Genomic DNA, 21405 nt, shown 5'->3' on the forward strand with positions numbered 1-21405 from the left:
AAGAACCAAGAGCTTCAACTGCCAAAAACTTAATTAACGATTCCAGCCCAGAACCTGGTTTTGTTACATCTAGGCCTCGATCCCTTCCTAGCTTTTTCAAAACAAGTCTATGATTAAACTTGCTTCAAAGACAGAGATTAAGAAAGTATTATAGGAGATACTGATCAAACACTTTACATCTCATACTTACTGCTAAATGCAAAGGACTTTTTGTAGCTGCAGAATCAGATTCCTCAAACATATTGTTGGTTTTTTCCAGAAGCTGGGGGGGGGGGGAAAAAAAAAAAAAGACAGTCTTAAAACACCTTTGCACGAGAGAGGATAAGTTCTCATGGACTATAAATCAGCAAAGATATATTTGTCCTCAGATGTCTGCAGTGAGTATTGATGGACTGTGAGGAATAAATACTTCACATCCTTTTCTGTAAAGTATTTTCAAGTTTTTCCCCACAGGGTAAAGTTATAAAACTAGTTGAAAAGCTTGTCATGAACATCCTTACCCTGATTAATTAGTTTCCCTGAAATCATAGGGCCTGCTTGGGTGAGAAAGGAGCCCTCAAAAGGAAGGACTTGTGGAGTAGAGCCCTCAGTAAGTTTACATTGGAAAAAGCAGAGTTTCATGATTACACAGGTAATGCATATGCAAGCCATGTTTGATACAGCGTTTCGGATAACTCTGACATATAATTAGTGCTGGGAATAATTACAACTGATCTGTGAGTCATTCACAGTAATTTTTATAATTTATCAAAGTAGAACCTGCTCCTATAATGACAGTCTTCCAAAATGCAACACATCCTTGAACTCTTAAAAACATCTAGTAACATGCATCACACTTTTATATGATCCTCTTCATTTCAAGGGATCCCAAAACATTTTAAGGCTTAAAAACCAGGGCATTTCTGTCCATCTAGAAGGAGGAACTGTGGATTAGCATCACTCCACAATAGCACATGAATCCTGACAACTTATCCAATTGAGGCTGCAAAGAAAATCATACACAGTATTGACAACAATATTGACAATTCAATATTTGTTGAGTAGCACTGCTCATGTGCACGGCCTTTTACTTAATAACTACTCAAAGAGTTAGTCTCCAAATACCTTTGCGACTGGAAATTAGCATTTTACAGAAAATTAGTAATAGGAGACTGCAAAAAGGAAAGAAAAGCATGACAGGTAACTACAAGTGACTTGTAATGTTTCTAAGGTTACAAGTCAATTTTTCACACAGTTTTTTTGAGGTTTTTCTTTTGTTTTGGTTTGGGTTTTTGTTTTGGATTTTTTTGACAGAGTAAGGAATTAATGAAAAGACTGAAAAACAGGAAAGAAAGTTTTTGTGACAATCTGGACAAATCAAGGTATGACAACATGGAATACTCTCCAAAGAGACCAGTGAAAGCCTACAGTAGGCTTGCCTATGCTGCAAGATGATGGCATATCCTGAACTCTGACGTATGCCTGAACTTTTGGTGTAACAAATTAGTCTTCAATAGACCTATATCAAGGATAAATTTACCCCAAAATCAAACTGGAATATAAGCTAGCATTAATAATGCATAATGTGTCACAAATCTCTTATTAAACAAGGACAGTAATCTGAATCCTATGGAAGAGCTAGAAAATTAAGCAGCAATTTCATTTATTTGTGTATTTTGTGCCTAGTAAAACGTCAGGACTGGCAAAGAAATGTGTGTTGGTGCATAAGCAAGTGGGTGTGTGTATTAACAGGTAATACAGATTTTAAAACTTCCCTGCAGCTAAGGGAGGGGGTGGGTGGGGGTGGGGAAATCAAGTGCCACACCAGTTTTTCAGTAGGTTTGGGGCAGAGTTAGGAAACACATTTGGTCTTACCATGTGGAGCCACCTCCAGTTTAAAATATTGTTCTTCTTTTATATAAGATAGCTATAAACAGAATGAAGCAGTAGCCAGCTCTAAATATATGAATACATACTGATTTTCTATAGTGAGTAAACAAACTAAAAAAATCCCACCGAACAAACCCAAGCACTAAGCTTGTTCCTCTGCCTGCCTAATACTGGCCTTTACTCTGAGTCCATAAGGCCAGCACAGCAGACTAATTTAATCACTTTTAATTACATTTATCATCATCTGTTGAAATTCCAGGATCAAAATCTTAACAAAGAAATACTTCCTTTAACCTGTCAGAAGGCTCCAAAAGTCTCCTGGAACAAGGCAGGTAATTGCCTTTCAAGTAGATGAAAAAAAACCACGCAGAAAATTGACAAAATTAAAGCTCTAAAGGAACAAATTGTTGAATTGGAGAGCCCCCCACAAAAGGCACCTCCATGGCTTAGAGTTAAAGCAGCTTAGGCTGATGCAGACTAGGCTTAATGAGCTTATTACTCATAAGGCTGAATGTCTCCATCATAAAGTCAAGCGTAAACAAGAATGTGATGGTAAACCTGGTAGTTCTCAGATACATAGCCATACAGTGCAAGAAGAGAAACTATAAAGGAGAGAAGAAGAGGAAGATTAAAGACATAGCACTAACAATTTTTTTAGTATGCCTTGTCAAGCACCACTTTATAACAATTAAAACTAAGTCATCTGGAGGATAAACATCATGCACAAAGAGACAAAAAGCACCAGGTCCAAGTTACCAAGCAATTCTCCAGTTTCACCAGTGTTTCTATGGTTCTAAGCATGCATTTATAGTAAATTACATATTTGTTATAAGAACACATAAAACAGTGTGTCCTTGGGAGGCTCTAGCTCCATAATGCTTCCATCTTAGAGTATACTTGTAAGAAGCTACGCACAGTTGCATCTGTTTTTAAATAGGTGAATTTATTTCTCAAAACCATTTGCCCTGACAGCCATGGGAGCTTAAATCCACAGGCCCTGCACAGCAATCCAAGCATGTCTGCTGTGCTGCGATACGTACCTGCCTGCTAGAAGCTGGCCAATGCATCTCAGTGAAGACAGACAAATAAGCATGAATTACTAACAGTTTATGGTTACTGGTGGCTGACTGGAGAAGGTCCCAGCACATCTCATTTCTAATTTCTTGTGCCATTGAAATTATGTCTTTTAGCTGATTACATTTCTATATATTGATTGTCTGCAGATTTTAAGCGGATGTCACACTGCAAGTGAAATTGGTGGGCACTCTTCTCTCTGGTTAGGTTATACCCTTTTAAAAGGTAAGGATACCCTTACTCTCTTTCTGCCTCTTGGAAATTCCCAGCACGACCCCTTCACTTCCCATAACAGCATTATTTAACACTGTATGTAATTATTTTGTAAAGTCTTCTTCACACTCAGAAACACGAACTTGAATGCTTTGGGAGTGACATGCAGACAAAGTAAGATAAAACATGTCAATTATTCAGTTCTATTGTTACAAACTAATAGCACTACAAGGCTGCTATTATAAACTGTCTTCTCTCCCCCAGCTCTGTATGAAGATTAATAACTTTTACAGTTCTCACAATTTTGTTTTATTTTATTTGTACAGTAAGGGTATTTACAGGCATAAGAGGATTTACTACTTGATTTTATTCTGTGGCTATAATAAAGGATTATATGGCAGGATATGGTGTGGGGTTTTTTCCCCTCTCCATTTTTTTTGACTCAGATATGCCAGTTAATGAGTCAGGATACTTTATATGACTGTCCTTATAGCCTAATATATTCTAAAATTCAGCTCTGGTTTAAAAAAAAAATAAAATTTAAAAAAGAAGCTTCATGGAGCATCTCGGTAATTTAAAATTACTATATAGGCAGAAAAGGAGATAATACTTTCACCACGCATAAAAGGTTTAAGCTACACTTTTAAAAGGACGATGTCAGAAGAAACTTTAAACCATAGACACTGTAATGATGAGCGCTATCTCAAATCCTAAAAGAGAACAGAATGCATGATTCTGTATGAGCCATCATGCACCCACAACTCTAGGCACAGCCATTTAAGTGCACTACTGGTGGTTATGTCAAAGGTTTGATCTAACTACCACTGAAGTTAAAGTGACTTTTCTTGAAAATTTTACTACTTTAGTAAGGCAACTTCTACATTCCAACACACATACTTCCAGCACTGTTAATGAAATTCTTCAGTTGGATGCTATTAATACTAATCGTAAAAGAGCAAAACATTAGATTACGTGTGTATAATCTATAAATGGTCTTTACTCTGAAAGGTTATTAAGCAAACAGCATTCAGAAATTTTCACACGTGAAGAGCTGATCGAAAGGCAATTAAGACAAAAGAAATAGTTGAACATTGCTCTTCTGCCATAATTACATAGCAATGTAGTTTATCACTTACAAGGTCATTCAGACATGGCAATTAGTAACAATTTTTAACGTCGCCTTCAGAACTGAATAAAAATATATCAGCTAGTATGTCACTTTGAATCTCATCTTTCCTGATAAATTGCAATAGATAATTGTCTCTACTGTGGGAAAACATACCAGCAGCAGCTTCTTTTAAATAAAGGCTTTTCCAGCAAGTAGCAAGCACAAGATTGAAGACTCTCATCAGTTGTTTCAGATGAGATAGAAAAGAGTAATAGAATTAACCTCTGTATTACTTTATACCAGGGAAGCACATTTTCAAATCACAGAATTATTCTTGATCGAATAATTCAAAGATGAAGTGGTACAAATATATCCTCAGTGGGGACAAGCAATCCGGTAAAGCTCTCTGCATATTTGTAAATACAAATGATCAAATTATTTTAATTTGATCAGGTTAAAACCAATACACATCCTTAACCCAGTGTCTGATACGTTTTCCTAAAATTAGGCTTTAAAAATCAGATTAATCAGTGTTTACATCAATTTCACTCACGTTCGTAGATTATTGGTGAAGTTAAAATAAGATAAGCAAGATGAAGTTTCTCAAGAGCTTAGGTAGACTGAGTCTGAAGAAATTTAGTTCCATGCAACTCTTCCAGTACAAAGTTTAAATATCCAACACCCTACCAGAAAAGTCACCACCATGCAAACAGGACACTTACCTGGCATATAAGAGAACAATGTTTGTCTTTAAACATATCTAAATGTCAAAATTCAAGCAGACCTCCAGGCCACTGGCTGTTCCCAAGTGGGACACTAATCTTCTGTTGTAGCTCTTCCACTTCACACAAAATCATTTCATATTAAGCCATATGAGTTCCATACTCAGTGGGTTATACAGGAGATTCTCACCCAATGAGTATACGAAGCAGAACAGCTCCAAACGAGAGTGAGAGATCCTACCCAGTACCAGTCAGCATAATATGTCAGTCACTTCCTGGGATGTAGAAGTCCAATTTCTTTGTCAGTCAGGGCAGAGATTTGGAACTTCACACTCGAATCACGTATAACATGCTTCCTTCTGGCCAGAAATTCTACCTGAGAGGTTCTGTAAAACCTCATACTTTGGTTTAAGGACCCTCCTACCCAGTGAAAGTTTTGCAAAATTTCATACACTTGTGTAAAAGGTATAGGAAGGCTTTTATTTAGAGAAATTATTATCCTTAAACAATTTCTTCTTTAGCTAGAAAATTTGAGCACTGGTGAAATACAGTCAATTTTTAAAATGTGCATTTCAATGGTATTTTTGCTACTCTCCTCTCATTTGTGCCTCTACTGTGAAATACACACAAGTGCTTTTTAAATTCAGACTCACTTGAAGACGTGTAATTTACATTTCTTCTCTGAACCACTTTGGAATTGGGCACAAACTTCCAGAAAAAAGACGAGTATTGGTTCTATTTCACATTACCAAATGCAAAGTTACTTTAACATCCAGAAAAGTGTCATGCCAGTCAGGTACGTGCACTTGCCTCACAGCTCCTAAGACTGACTGAGGAAAAGCAACAGACTTCCTAGCAAAGCTTGAGCCTGTAAGCCAAAGCCTGAAGTCCAACAGAAATGAAAGCAGCACACATGCAGTTGCTTAAAGTACATGGCATGCTAGTTAAGAGTTGTGACTCTTCTTCTTCAGGCTTTATCAGAGTGAACATAAGGATTTGCAAAATACTAAGAAGTTTAAATAAAAATGAAAATACACAACATGCAATCATTTTTCATTTACTCACTATATCCAATGGAGTTTTGCTTCCAATCTAATTAAAAATGTCAATTAGAATAATTAAAGACGTAATATTCAAGTATAATGATAATCTGCAAGTGTTTCTTGGTTTTTTGTTTTGTTTTGGTTTTCCTGCAAGCAGTGCATGAACAGAAGCATAAACCAAGACCTGATCCTGTGTGCACCTCTGGGTGAAATACTCCTGAAGCAATGAGACTACTGCCTACTGTCAGACAACCACTGTGAATAGATACCAGTTGCATTACTTCGTAAGGGAGGAGGGGAAAGAGGAAAATAAAGAGAACTTTTAAGATCAATCTACTCAATTGACAAAATACAGATATACAGATACAAATTACACAAACTGTGGGAGACTTTGCCTAATGAGGTTAGACTGCTTTTTAAGCCTACAAATACCAATAAACCAGTGGTAAGTTCTTTTTGAAAGTCTGCTCATGCAGGCAAACATTTTGCCTTGTATAAATAAGCCTGATTACACCCCTGAAATCCCAGCGCCCACAGCTCTTTCTGAGCTATACGGTCCAATGCAATGCCATATGCAATGATCAAATGCCCTTTTCATTTGATTCAGTAGATTTGAGGGAGTCAGATATTCTTCACACATTTACATTTAAACACCACACACACTGATACACAGACAGGTATTTAAAGCAACAGCAGAAGTCCATGGCCTCTTTCCAAACTGAAGAAAAAATGTCTCCTGCAGTTCTGCAATGGCCTTGTCTGTCAGAAGACAGCAGATGTAAGTGCCTTGCTTTTCCACCCCAGGAAAATAAAAATAAAAACTAAAAGAAGACAAAAATCTGTCAGAGAGACAGAAAAACCTCAGAGATGCTAGGCAATACTCCTATCCTACAAGCCAAAGTGCCAGCAGGGTGCCAGAGCAAATGGTAAATTCCTGCACTCATTGAGTTGACAAGCAGCATTAGCTTTCTAGAAAACATCTTTAGGATCAAAATTATCTAGTTTCCAAAACATAAAATCTAAGCCAAAATGCACTGGTATAAGCTAACATGTATCGGCATTTCTAGTATATATAGGCTCCTATTGATCATTTATCCAGTGGGTACATATTGCACTAATGCTGAAATCAAAACTTAAGTAATTAAATCAATCTACCACGATTTGGGGGGTTCTAGGACTGACAGACAAATTAGGTTTATTAAAGTTACTTTCAAGCATTAAGTTCCTAAGTTCTTTTGCTTTTTAGAACCACTCAAATTAATGACTTTGTGCTTCACCACTAAAAAAGGAGCTTCCACACAGGAAAAGCTCCCATAGACATAGGTACAAAGTCTTTCACCACAGGAAACACTATCACCACTCGTTTCAGACAAAAGGCTCCCTTTAAGAAAGAGGGTGTTGGTCGTGGAGATGGACAGGCAGTTATGAAGGAGAAAACCCAGAACGTATCCCCCGAATGAACGGATTTGGGCCAGAAGGAGGCCTAGGGCCTGCCACTCCACAAGCATCTGAGCCAGATTCCCACGCAGCAAAAGGCTTTCTAACACCTATCCCAACCACGCTCATGATTCACTTGTCACTAATTACCAGTGTCCTGCTCTCAGATGGATGAATGAACAAATCCTTGTTGATAAGAGACATATGTAGTTAGCAGCAGCCACATCGAAGATTTATGGTGATTTCAATTTCTCCACAGGTTAAGGAACCAAGCGTTTGAAGGCACGGCTTAACTATTTTCCAGTGGTAACAGCAGGTCTAATAAAAGGGGATTTCTTTCTCTTCAAACCCAGCCTCTCCTTTCATGGCACAGCCAAGATGGCCTTCTGCGAGCAGGAAATCTCCCTCTGCCCCTTCTCCCAGACACACACAGCTGTGCGGATCACCTTGCTGCAGGCAGACAGGCAGACTGAGATCTGCCTTTTCTTTTGGACATGTGTTTCAGTTAAACCATCCTCTCCTCCCATCCTCAAATGAATTAGCCCCTGTGCCAATTCAATTTCTGTTAGCCAAAGAGTGAATTTCATTTGCCGATGGAATAAGGAGAAGAGCAGATTAAAAGAAAAAATAACCATCAATTCTTACAGTCAGAGAAGAGATTTCACTACAAGAGACAGGCATGTAGTTCTGTTTGCCCTAACACTGCACAGAAACCTATTTTTACCAGTACGAAGTGCTTGACTGGCTCTCTAGATAGAATTTAATGTGAAATTACAATTTAAATTTCACTCTTTTCACACCAATAAGGATTTTGTGATAAGAGATCATTTCAAAGAAAAAAAACACCATCTTTTCCTTTTTTTCAAAGTAGCTTGTTGATGTGATCAGCTATAAAATACCAGCTAGCGATTGTGACCAATATCCCTGACTACCGAACACCAAAGAAGTCAGGCCCAATCTAAACAAACGTGAGGTTATTTTTAGAAGTAGGAAAGCAGACGGGAGTTTCAGTTGCTTGTGAGCACACATGCCCATCATTCAGCCTTTATGAATGGCTCCTTACAGATGGAGAAAGAATTCAAGAATCTGCTTCCACTCTTCTCTTTTTAGCAACATCACGTCATTCATTGCAGGGCAACTACCCCACTAATATCCCAGACAACCTAAAGGTCCTCCAGGAAAAAAGCTTCTGTCATTGAGCTCTGTGGTTGAACACACAAACACAAATTTTATTTGTTTGGGTCAAAGGATATGACCTCTTCACTCTTAATCCTTATTTCTCCTAATACCTCTCCTCTCCCCACAAAGAAATTTAGCTAAATTCCAGCCAAGGTATTAGGCTCACAGTAAACACAAAAGTAAAAAAATGAAAATATATTTTCATAGATAAACCAGCCTTTGCTAAACTGTACTTAAATGTGTAAATATTTTGTAATGCTGAGAAGCTATGGTGCTTAAAGCACAGATTGGATCCCTCAGCAAAGGAAACTCCACTGGATACTGCATCTTCTTCAGACTTTTTTTTAAGTGCCCATTTATTTAGAAATAAGTTATTTTAGACACCTGTTATAAAAACCAAGGGGGAGAGGGGAAGAAAAAAATTAATCTTGCATGGTCTTTTATAAACTTGACATATTCTGGAACACTGAAATAATTCCCTAACATTTTGCTGAAGTTCAGTATTGCGCATGTAGAGAAATACTAGTAACCATTACTCATAAAATCAAGCTTATTGTTGCACCCACTTTGCCTTAGTTTTGATCAGAATTAAAGCTTCATATTTTATATGTACTCTCTCCTCTAACAGTTTTATGCCCATAAAGAACTGTCTTGTTCTAGGGAAGATAATTCCTAGATATTTTCAACCATGAGCTATCAATAATAAACCAAAAATATTTACTGAAGGAATAAAACAGTAAATAAGAGTTAATTTGGGCCTGGAAAACAATGTTATTATTTCAATAATCCTGCCTGAAAATCTCTTCTTCAATATGTAAGGGATTGGAAATATTTTAGAAGGAGTATTCCGTATGTCAGAGTTCCTGCGATACAAATTAGTGTTTCGAAGTTAGCACTTTTAAGAAAGACATCAATTTATCTCTGTTATCGCACGTGTGAAACCAAAGTAAAAAATCTCCCTGCCTATCTACAGACATATTTACATTGGAATTAGAGCTGCTGGGCTCCCACTGTTCCTTGAGTAAGAGCAACTAAAAATATTGTGAATCTTATTTTCTTTTTCATTAGCACTGAAGAAAAGAAAAACAAGAAGAAAAACATATTTCCAAGATACAGCAACAAAACCAGCCAAGTAGTCCTCAGACATAACCAGCTGTCCTCACGCACCTACTCTACACACTAACCCACCAAGTCAACCTGCAGTGTTAGCTGGAATCGGCAGCCACCTCCACCATTACCGAGGAGAGCCCGGTGCGGCTCAGGAGAGAGAAACGAGGCAAACAGTGTTGCCGTTTTTCTGGATCTACATTGGTTTAGTTATCAAAACTGATGAACAGAAGGCTTGAGGACTAAGACAGCATTTGATGACTTACTGTTCTCTCTGCTATGTGGAAAAGAAGGGACTTCTAGCTAAAAGTCATGCCTAGAGGCAATTAAACCTTAGTGGATGCTTCATTCAACTATGAATAACTAGAGCAGTCAATGTACTGTGGCTAATAGCTACCAGAAATAAAGATCATGGTTCATGACAAAGTCCTTGTCATAGGTCCACCACAGAGAGCACAACAAACTGTGACCAAGCCACCAGTGAGCCTCACAAGGCAGTGAGGCTTCTTTCCATCTGCACCAGATGAGTTCTTATTGCAGCTTTTACACACAGCCTTCAAATAGCCATGAATAACCGTAACTCTGTCAAAAACAATTTGATTGCATTGCAGGATAGTGACGTCTATAGATGACACTACTTTACCAGATGAAGCACATGAATCAACAATTGTCTTAACACCTGGGAGTCTCATGTTGAAAAAAGTGAATAAACCTAAGCACAAGGAGTATTTCCATTGCACGCCCATGGCACAATTACCTTTCAGCTACTCAAGACTTTGGTCCTGACCCTTTTGCCATCCTGAATCCAAACAATGCAAAAATATCAGTGTAAAGGCAGTGCCCATATCAATTAGTCACTGTTATGAAATATAAAGTTATTACACTCAAGCCTCAGTAACTCATTACAGCTAAGGGACAAGTGCTCACATGAACAATACAGAATCACTTTCTGCTGACACTAGGTGCAAAGATGACAAGTCCTGGTCCTACTGTTGATCAAGCACACATGCTTTCTAGTACATTTAGCTTTTGTATTCCAGAGAGAAAATGAGATACCTGTCAAGTCCTGAACACCAATGGCAAAATCCCGGTCCCCACAAAACTTTCAGGTAGACATCCTAGCACACAATAGTGGTCCTTTGCATGCAATAGGCTAAAATTTGTAGCAGTTTTCTTTCACTGATGTACACAGAAGAGCTGTATGACTATAACACTGCAAGTGGTGCTTGACCTTGGGTTTCAATACTGCAGCTACAGTCACAAATATGGGGCAACTGACATGGAAAAACATTTAATTTCTCCGCCCAAATACAGAACACTTGCTGCACAGCTGTCTCTAGCTCATAGTTCGCATTTCACCCTCCAAAATTAAAAAAAAAAAAAAAACAAACCCAAACACCTCTGATATGCACTGCATTCCTAGCTCTTCCTTTTGTCTGGCAAGCCTAAGCAACACTAGGTCTCGACAGCAGGTCACTGTCTGCAACTGATATGTTGCCAGAAAAAGTGCACAGCAACAAGCAAAAGAAAAGAGAGGGCACCTTGCTCCATGCCTGCTCCACGCTAGTAGCACACGGGGTCTATGACATGAAGGCTGAAAGAGAATTCCCCAGTGAAGATGCCGTTATAGAGATTGCTGCTCGTGCAAGCCAAGCAAGAATCTGGTGATAAGGCACGAGTAAGGTTGCAATACACATTGCTGTGGCCATACAAGCGTGGGCTTGTACACAGCTCAGAGGAGGCTACCCTATATATACACCCTTCAAATACCAAGAACATTTGCTTTTGTTCTAAATGGGTGGCAGGCTCAGCAGAAGACCCCTCCACCCCCACAGGCAGAGTCACGAGAGAGCAGCTCTAGGAAAACGCTCTAAACAAGGAAAGGCCAAACTCGCTGCCAAAAGCAACAAAGGAGCAGTGGTATTTTAAGTGTCTTAAATATACATGCTTGCAGGTGGGAGCTAAAAAGGCTTAACATCGCACCTGAAATTCTGACCCAGAGCTGCCCTCATGTAATTACAGCTCACGGTTTCCTAGCTGTTGTGACCCTGAGGTAGGCCAGCTGCAGTATTTCTCCTGTGGCAGCAGTGCTGGTAAATGTGGTGTGAAAGCAGCACGTGCTGTGCAGAGCTCCTTTTCAATAATCAAGTACTTTGACTCTTCAACAAAGAAAGAAAGAACCAAACAACATAAAACACTAAACAGCACACGATGTTCTTACTAAAGCCTGAATATCTATACAATTTTCTAATTGTAGGGGTTTTTTAATTAATCAGTTGGAGCCTACTTATATGTGACACAGTAATGTTGGATCACCCTGTATATCAGGCAGATCAGTTAACACACATCTTCATGACACTTATTTTTACAAGCCACAAACTTCTATAAATCTATACTATACATCTCCCAAATCCAATTTTTGGCTAAAAAATTTTGGCTTCTTATGAGCTGCAATTTCTAGTCATTCAGGTGCAGGATATTAAAAAACAACAAAAACCCCAGTTACATTGCATAGAAGGTTAATCTTGATTATGGTAACTTTATCAATGCTGCTATTGTTTCATCAGAGGAAAACAGGCACTGCAGGTATGCAGCTGACAAAAGCTACTCTCTCAGTTTGCAAGCCAGATAACGTGCCAGCTGCAGAAGGCACATACACCATCATACACTGCGAACTATCCCTTACTACTGACACATACACCAGGAATATTTTGATCACAGTTAAAAATAATTTGAGCACACATAAACTCCACTCGAAGACAACATTTAAGCACCAGCTTGTTGAACAAGGACTGGATTATCAAGATTAACATGTTTTTAAGATACAACTGGTTGCATATATTTGAGTTAACTGCACCATATTGCAGGTTTTCACAGATTTGTGAATATCCAAATAATTCAAATAGTAACCATCAGGGAAGTTCATAATAGTAGCATATACATACACATATATCAGCAGTTAAGAGACCTCCAAACTGTCTGAGCACTCACCAGTTCCAAACACTGCCGGTGCCCATATGCAGCAGCATAATGCACAGTGTTGTACCCCTCTTTGTCTTGGATGGACGGATTGGCATCATTTTGTAGAAGGAACTCTAGACACCTGTGGACAATTCACTCATTTAAATGAGAGCTCAAAATATTTAACAGACATCTCTCACTGCAACTAGGAGTGGCACTGAAAACTGGCAGTTAATTCTGTATTTCTAATGGCACCTCAAATCACTAACGCATTTCCCTCTTTTCACCAATAGCTCCCCACATTCACCACTTTTTAAACCAGAAAATCCCTACTCATCTTTGAAGATCTTCCTCATAAACAACAATCTTCAACCCAACCTTTGCTAGTCTAGATCACATCATTTTCTATTACAAAGCCTGAAAAAAACCAACACAACTCTGTAGCATTATGTAAACAGCCTAGTATTGTTACTACTGTATGTAAAAACTCGTAGATGAAACCATTGGCCTCCAAACATGCACTATGGCAAGCTGAAAAATAAAGACGTAACTGAGTTAATTTCCTGGCATGTACGTTCATAAATATACTTTCTTCTTTGTTGGCCCTTTTTTTTTTTTTAAATCGTGTGTTTTTCAAAGGATCCCTTATGCTCCTTATAGTGCCTGCCACTTTTTCTTATACCATCAAGAAAACATAATTTTGTTATTAGTACTTTCTTCCATAGCTTGTAATTTGTAGTGAACGTAAGGCTGTCATATGAAAAAGGGGATTTTTAAAACAAAAAATTCATTAAGCACCTAGATGAAAATGTCAATCCGAGAAAACAGAGGAAGCCATTGGCTACTTCTTTTTGCAATGTACATGCTCAGTGCAAAGCATTAAAATAAGACAGTGCATGATACTGAAGAATTATTAAATTACTGAAGCAGTACATTTTCAATTAAGAAACAGCAACAAGCACAGAAACAGAAATATTAGGGAATCTATGCACAAAGAAGAGTGTAGAGCTTTTTTCTTTAGGCTAGCCCTCATTAAAGCCAAGCATTGTGTTTAGCAGAGCAATGAATGAGCAAAAGCAGAGTGTAAACTGCAGCCCAAAGCAGTGGTATTCTCCAGAAATGGAGTCTAACTGCTTTATTGACACCAAACTTACAATGCAGCTTCTTTTTCCTTCATCTCACTGGCTCTTTCAAGTTCTTCAGCATTTTCATGGGAGTTACCTAAAATATTCTTTCTTCTTATCGTAAAGGACAGAAAAATGCACTTATTTTCAAAACATCATACCAGTGATTTTGACGCAGTCTGCCACCCATCCCCAAACTCCTCTTCAAGGAGTTGACCTCTTCCAGTCAACAGTAAGAATTACACAAGTTAAACAAATGTACTGCATGGGTCTGCAGCTAATAAGTTTTGCAAGCAATAGAGACAACTACAACATGGTAGTTTATCATCCTGCAAGTCAATGCCAGAAAAAAAACCCAGAAAATTCTGATTTCTATCAGAAACAGTTTGATCGTCACTTTCTAGAATCCTTCCATTTCTCCCACAGCAATGTTGCACATTTTGTTTCCTTTGCAGAGAGGAACTCGGGATTTACCACAGCTTGCTTTTTCCTACAGTAACCTGCCAGTTCTTCTCTAATATTTAAGATTTAGAGAAACTTTAATTGCTGACACTAAATTGGTCTATCTTGAATCTGTATTAGCTGTATTGCTGACTCTCCTCACTTTCTGTGAAGTATCTTGGCAACACTGTGTGGCACTCTCAGTCAGATTCTTTAGATTCTTCAAAGAGCTCAGCATGTCTTCATACTCCTGCACACCCAGATCATTTTAGGCACCTCTGCTTCCCAGCTGGATGGATGGCAGACAGAAGACTATGATTTGTGATCTTACAATCATGACCTTATGATTATGATCCTTCTTGGCCACCAAGGCTAACACAGAATACATTTACAAACTGCTATCATCATGGATTAGTAGCTCAAAAGGTTTGTAGGACAGTTTGCTAATTTCAATCGCAATGTAACATGCAAATTCCAGACTGGATTCTGCACAATGCAGAACAGTACATTCTTTCTTTAATATGCAATTTCCCATTTGTAATATCAAGATTTGACATTCTTCCTGTGAGTGCTAGCAATAATGGGTTGTTCTACAAACCCAGGGTCTGTCTGATGTCCACTGACTCAGAGAAAACTTAATTATAAATAAAATAACTTCCCTGAATATTAACACTGGAAGCTCATAAACAGTACTCACATGCTGTGCTGAAGTCCTACCTGCATCTGCTTTCAGTTAACTACAAATCAGTGAGATCCCAAAATAAGATTCCCTGAACAGAGTAAGTGATGATCTGGAGAAACAGTACATACTCAGAAACTGCAAGCATCTATTTAATGAAAATGCTGTTGTGATTTCCATTGCAGGAAAGGGTACTTTCTGAAGACCATAAGCAACAACAGTCACCAAAATAGCTGAAACAGTAGGGCAACCTCGCTGCACCAAGACTTCTCCCTGCTCATTAACTGCCCACATCCAAAGTTAAATAATTACGAATATTCTTTGGACTGAGATTGCCTGACCTTGGGAGTTTTTTGCCATTCAGAAGGAAAAAAAATATGCTGACCTATAAAATCACAGACTGCAAATAGCATTTCATCTATGTAACAAGGCTTCTTCCAGAACATCTCAAACTGGAAAATTTAATGAGAAGACAGCATCACCACATCAGAATCAATTTAGGTTTGGACTATGAGGGCAAATAAAAGGCCACATACTCCTGCTACTGTTCAGGTGTTAACTAAAGTAAGCTTTTTTTTTTTCTTTTTTAATTAGTGATGGAAGTAGATAGCTACATCCTGAAGTTAACCAATAGCTTGCTTAAATGCAGGAACTTCACCTATGAAGAGACAAAAGCTGAAAAACACACACCAAATTGCCATTCTCAACACCCTGAGTAACACCTCACCCTGACAAGACAGAATTAGAAACAGCCAGTGGTGAAAGCCTTCCTACAAGCCTACTCTGACTGTAATGTCAAGCAAAGACCTTTGAAGATCCTGCTGCATTCTTCCCAGCACTGTTCAGGTTTGAGGGTGATAGGGAAGACATTTTTTATATCGCAAATGATGAAAAAGCTACCAAGGCTCTGGTATGGCATCCAAACCTCTACCATAAAGTTAAGCTGAAGTTCTCCTGCAGTGGCTTTGAGGTGGTATTTTGCTGGGAATGAGCCAGACATTTCTACCAGACCTCACTATACAAGAAACCAAAAAAATAGTTCCTTAGTGTCTAGAGGAATGAGACAGAGAAACATGGGATGACCTAAAATTAATACAGGTCACTAACAGTTTTAAGAGAGAACTAACAGGATAATTGAGCCTGGTTTATACGGTACATTACAAGGAAGAGATTGCCAAAATATGCAACTAGCTGGGAATTAGAAATTGCAGTCACTAACCACAGGATTTCTAAGTTTTGCAGCTGTTTTCCCTCTTTCTCACAAGAACGACACTGCATTCTGCCACAGGATATTCCCCAGGCCTCTCTCTCTTTAAAGTCTCTAAAAGGCAACCTGTTTGGACAGGGTGAGCATTTTTATCATCTCTGACATTTGAGAGAGACTGATGGGTAGATCTAGCCCATCTTTTCCGGAAAGTCTGTCAGAATGGCCAGATGTCTGTCTGTCACTGCAGCCCATCTAGGAAAACCTCTCCTTCTGCTGTTTCTTGCTCCATCCCTTCTGATGGACTTCCAAAGCAGATGTAGAAAATTCTCTGAGCATACTCTTGTGAGGAAACCACACAGAGGAAAACAGAAGACAAAATGTTGTGAAAATAGTTCAGTAGGACAGGGTGGCTGCAAAACTGTGCATTACACCAAAGGTAAACTGTAGAGCTGAAATGCTACATCATCTGGTGATTTGGCTTATAGTCAGAGCAACTCAGTGTGGAGTTATGCACACATCTGAGAGAAATTCCTTTGCTAGCGGGATCATTTTTGGGGCTCAAATGACATAGCATCATGAATAGAATAGAATGACACTGATATAGCAAAACACTTTAAACAAGGAATACGAAGAGGCTTTCTTACTTTCGGTCCATGTCAGAAGCAGCAGCATAGTGCAAAGGGGTGCGTCCCCAGTCATCTGTTTCATTAATATTGGCTCCTGTTGTCACCAGTGTCTCAATACAGTGGAAATGACAATTTGCAGCTGCATAGTGCAAAGGTGTCCTGGAACATAAGTGACAATTACCTCATATTCCAATATGCACCACTGAAGATAAAGATACATCTTAATTGCTGCATTCCTACAGATTTCCAGCAGTCAGTATCAGCACCTTATGTTCCTGTGATGAAATGAAAAGTTGTGGAAATTCAACAAAATATTGTGTTAACAGGAAGTTTTGATGCTCCTACGAAGCCTAATAAGATACAGATCATCAATCTGCGTCTTGCAAACAACCTATCCCCTGTGACGGCCTCTGCTGTTGCTGTGCGTACACACTACTTTCTTCCAGTTCAGAGGCAGAGCAAAGCACGGTGTCCCTCGCAGCATCTTATTTAGCTGACATAGCAACACTCATTGCAACACTTCATATGGGGAAAAAAAACCTCTAGGAAGCACATCGAATGGCAGCAATCCTCCCATCATAAGTCAGGTGGTGTCTTGGGCACACAAGCACAAGAATTTAGGCAATAAGAGAAGCAATAAGGAAAAAAAACAAAACTGTGGTATTTTTAAAACAGAAAACTCAAGACGGTGGGATGGCTTTTATGTATTTAATGAAGTCTGCACCTGTCTGTCTGGCATAGAACTGCAGCAGCAAGAGTTCTGCAGGGATGGCCAAACTCCTACTTTATTTTACTGTCATATTTCATAGAACATATGATTTCCAGACTGAGGTGGTCTTTCTTCCTTGCATGCTAGATTCTTTTTTTTTTTTTCTTTTTTAAATGAGCTTCAAAATTTACCTACCTCCCACATTTGTCCTTCTTATTAAAATCTGCTCCACTGCTTTGCAAGAGTTTTATACATTCAACATTACTGGAAAGAGAAGTAAAGAAAACAAGACATGAACAAACCAGAAGTTTACATCTGTGTTGCCCCCTGCCCCCCAAAAGGAAAAAGTTACTCTAACTATTTTTGTATTATTTCCCATGCAGAAACAGGGTACAGCCAAATACAACATGAAATTCAATCAAACAGAAAATAAAGCTTTAAAAAACTATTTCCTTTTTTTCTTGAAAACCTCAAACTTCTGCAGAGGAAAAAAAAATTTTCCAAAGAGAGCACAGTAAATGTGATCTGAATTCAGTGTTTGGAGATTTTCAATGGGAGCTGTACTCTAATGCTTCCCACACTAAACTGGTATTTTATAAGAGAAATTTAAAAGTAAGTTGTTGCTAGCATATAAAATGCCAGTATAATAATGAAGAGGTGACATTTAACGAAATCCACCCCCGTTCAGCAAAGCATTCAAGAGTAAGCAGTTTGCTCAAATCCTGTTTACTTAGTGAGATTTAATCACAAGAGTTACTTTTAGGTTTATTCTCATATGATTTCTTGACTACTGTTGACAAATCACATCTCCAAGTGCTTTGTTGAATATGGGTCATAGCTAGTTAAAGTGATTGTCATATCAATATTACATCTATATAAGTGGATGAGTTGCACTCCATTGCTTTGTATCTGTTGAAAGAATTCACCACATCATAGCTGCTTCATCTTGTTTAAAGCCAGGTGATTTTTAATAGAAAATAAAACAGCTAAATTCTCACATCTTTTGTAACTCAAGCGAATAAATGTATGACTCCAAGCCAGAAAATGACATAAAGAAATGCAGCACTTTCCAAGACTCCTTGTCATTCACAGGGGCAATAAATCATTTGGGTTCACAATAAGATGAGCAGGCCTTCGAAGTATGTTCTTTTCCTAGTACCCATGCAACTCCCTTTAATGTAATGGGAGTAACAGGCATGTGTCAGGAAAAAAAACCAAATGCCTTTTGTATAGCTCCAGGAAAAAAAAAGATTGGATGCAATATGTTGACATTACATTCATCCCTGCTCTAAATTGCTGTTGCATAAAATGGCTACAGAACACTCACCACAACGTACTAAAAATAAAAACACTTGTTCGTGATGACAATTGTAGTAAACCACTGGAAAAACATGGTTTATTTTCATGAGCCACTTGTGCTTCTTATGAAGCCTCTCCTCTTTAGGACTTCCAGGTTGTTTTTATTATTCTTTTGGGGTGCAGCCTTATCGAAGAGGTAGCATCTGAACTATACTATAATAATCTCCATCCAAGCAACCGTCATACCTCCTCTATTAATGTGAGAGAAGTATCAAGAAGAGTAATACCACAAGAATAATAAAAACAGTATTTGGATTAATTTTATTAGTTTTTTGTAATAACAAAAACTTTGTGATATACATTTTGGTCCACCGAGAAGAAAAAACAACTTCTAGAAAGACTGCCAAGTATTTGCTGTGGATGACCATTTCTGCTTGCTATAAGCACAGAGAATCCAAGCTGGGTTCTAGCCAAGGCTCCCTTTCAGCTGTTTTCTGAGCCATAAAGTACTCAACAGAAGAGTCAAAACTCAATGTTTGCCAAATGTTTTGTCCTTTTGCTAGGTTAACTTCACTGCACTCCACTGACAATTATTTGGAAATACTTAAGCTAACTGGATGCTACATTTACAACTTAAATTGACACATTTCAGTTTTTATTTGTTTCCACTTCTGGCCTCCCAGCACTTATCAGAAATGCATCACCCTGAGAGAATGACAGTCTTTTGACTTTCTAATTTGGAGGTTGGGGGTTGCTTGTTTGTTTTCGGGGAGGAGGGGGGGGTTGTTGTTGGTTTGGTTTGTTGGTTTTTCTTTTAGAAACTTTTACACTTGCACCTGAAAAATGGGAAAGAGGGAGATGAGCTGCATTTGGACTCCAGGGTTGCAATCTGATGGGCACTGTTGTGTAGTTGCATTTTCGGACAAGGACACAGTCCAAAGGTGGAGGCCAGGTATAACTCCCCTGCCAGCAGCATCCCAGGAGCTACAGCTTCTCCTCCTCACTTGCTTTGCCCTAGGAACTGATCATTTCCTGCTGACTGCTGGCCCTCAGCGACCATTGTGGCCAACAGACAGACTGGGGTGAGTATGCAGTAGCCCCTTCTAAAGCTGAAGCAGTCTTCACAGGCACGTGAAAAGAAAGAGTTTTACCCTATGCCTGAAATCCATGCTTCAAATCACTTGTTTGTAAGCAACCCCTACACGAGGACAGTGGCAAAAGACAGCCTCAAGTGACCCAAATTTGACATCAGCCTGCTTTGCTTTCCTTGCACCGCAATAAATTCCTCTGTGGATGGCACAGTCAAGTTGGCTGGCACCAAATCTGCAACAAAGCCACAAAATAACTTACAACAGCTACAGTCACAGCTACTCACCCTCCTGCAGCGGCAGCGTGGAGGCACGTTCTTCCAAAACTATCAGGGGTGTCTATTTCAAAGCCTGCAGACAGCACGTGCTCATTACTAAACAAGGACACTATGCTATACTTTTGTCCTAGTTAAACCACAAGAAACATTGCAGAGACAGAAAAATCAGTTAGTTGGAAAAAAAACAGAACGCAAGCAACTACAGTCAGAAAGAGGTTGTCACGGGAACGGCGAGCAGCTGCTCCAGTTTGGCAGCTCTATAAAAAGAGCTGCAAAGTCGACGACCATCTATTTCCGCATCCAGCTCTGTGCCACATCCCTAGTTAAAACCATGTGACAGGCATTTATGAAGCAGATACTTGTCAAGAGGACTGCAACAGCAGGACACGAAGACAGAAAACATGAAGAAATTAAGAAAAACCAAAGTGTCAGCCTGAACATGAAATGGAGCCATTTTTATTGTGTGGGGGTTTTCAGGTTGGAAAGAGTCTTCCAGGAACACGCAGGGATATTCATCAAGATGCACAAGGCCACAGATATAAGCCTGGCAGTATTAACTCTGGTCACCCAGAGCTTTTTCTCTTCCTTCCTGATCTAGTGGTCAAGGCCAGAGCATGCCAAGGTTTAATGTAATCGGGTATGTAATTGCCATTTTTCACACGTTTTTATATCCTACAGGACTCAAGTGGGGAAAAAGTAGTTGTAGGAGATTTTACGTGTTAAGTAATGAAGCAATTTTCTACAAAAAGCATATAATCTCCTTACGATTTTTTAACTCATGGGAACTCTTGCCTGGAAAAAAAGAATTTGGGATTTAGCACCTGATTACTGCCTCTTTTGAAACGGCTGCATCAGCAAACTCCTGCTGCTTCTGCTTTGGGCTCTGGTGAGGGTCCTGAGACTGCTCTCTCGACACTACACTTTCACTTGTTTCCCCTCTCGTGCCCACAGAGCTTTGGCCAGCCTAAGTCCTTTACTCTGTCTGGATTCAGAAACACACTTCAGCTGCATCTAAAATACATCATCATCAGTGAGATGTAAATACCTGCGCCTATGCAGGCCCCAAGGAGATAATTTCCTGAATTATTCCTTTGAGGGAAAAAAACCCAAACCAAAACAGCATCCCACATTCCTACAGTTTGGGAAAGGGTCCTAAATTTCCTCCCTCCTCCTGGTGTATTAATATAAACTCTCTGAACCTGCCAGGAGAAAAGAGCTTTGGGCATGAACAATACAGGATG

General features: G+C 39.0%; 1 protein-coding gene across 12 annotated transcripts in view; it reads right to left on the bottom strand.

The window, feature by feature from the left end:
- ANKRD44 (ankyrin repeat domain 44) overlaps positions 1 to 21405 on the bottom strand; it is a 144483-nt gene that overhangs the window by 24773 nt on the left and 98305 nt on the right. For 5 of the 12 annotated variants that reach the window (XM_052791785.1, XM_052791779.1, XM_052791778.1 and 2 more), the window contains exons 12-18: positions 20174 to 20291; positions 17695 to 17763; positions 16809 to 16949; positions 13868 to 13951; positions 12744 to 12855; positions 6052 to 6078; positions 191 to 262 (exon numbers count right to left, since the gene is read on the bottom strand). In XM_052791785.1, coding sequence (XP_052647745.1) covers positions 191 to 262; positions 6052 to 6078; positions 12744 to 12855; positions 13868 to 13951; positions 16809 to 16949; positions 17695 to 17763; positions 20174 to 20291 — 623 coding nt within the window. The remainder of the gene's footprint in view (positions 1 to 190; positions 263 to 6051; positions 6079 to 12743; positions 12856 to 13867; positions 13952 to 16808; positions 16950 to 17694; positions 17764 to 20173; positions 20292 to 21405) is intronic. The other 7 variants (XM_052791788.1, XM_052791782.1, XM_052791789.1 and 4 more) reach the window with 5 other exon arrangements.

Source organism: Harpia harpyja, chromosome 7 (assembly GCF_026419915.1).
Source record: "Harpia harpyja isolate bHarHar1 chromosome 7, bHarHar1 primary haplotype, whole genome shotgun sequence".
NCBI lineage: Eukaryota > Metazoa > Chordata > Aves > Accipitriformes > Accipitridae > Harpia > Harpia harpyja.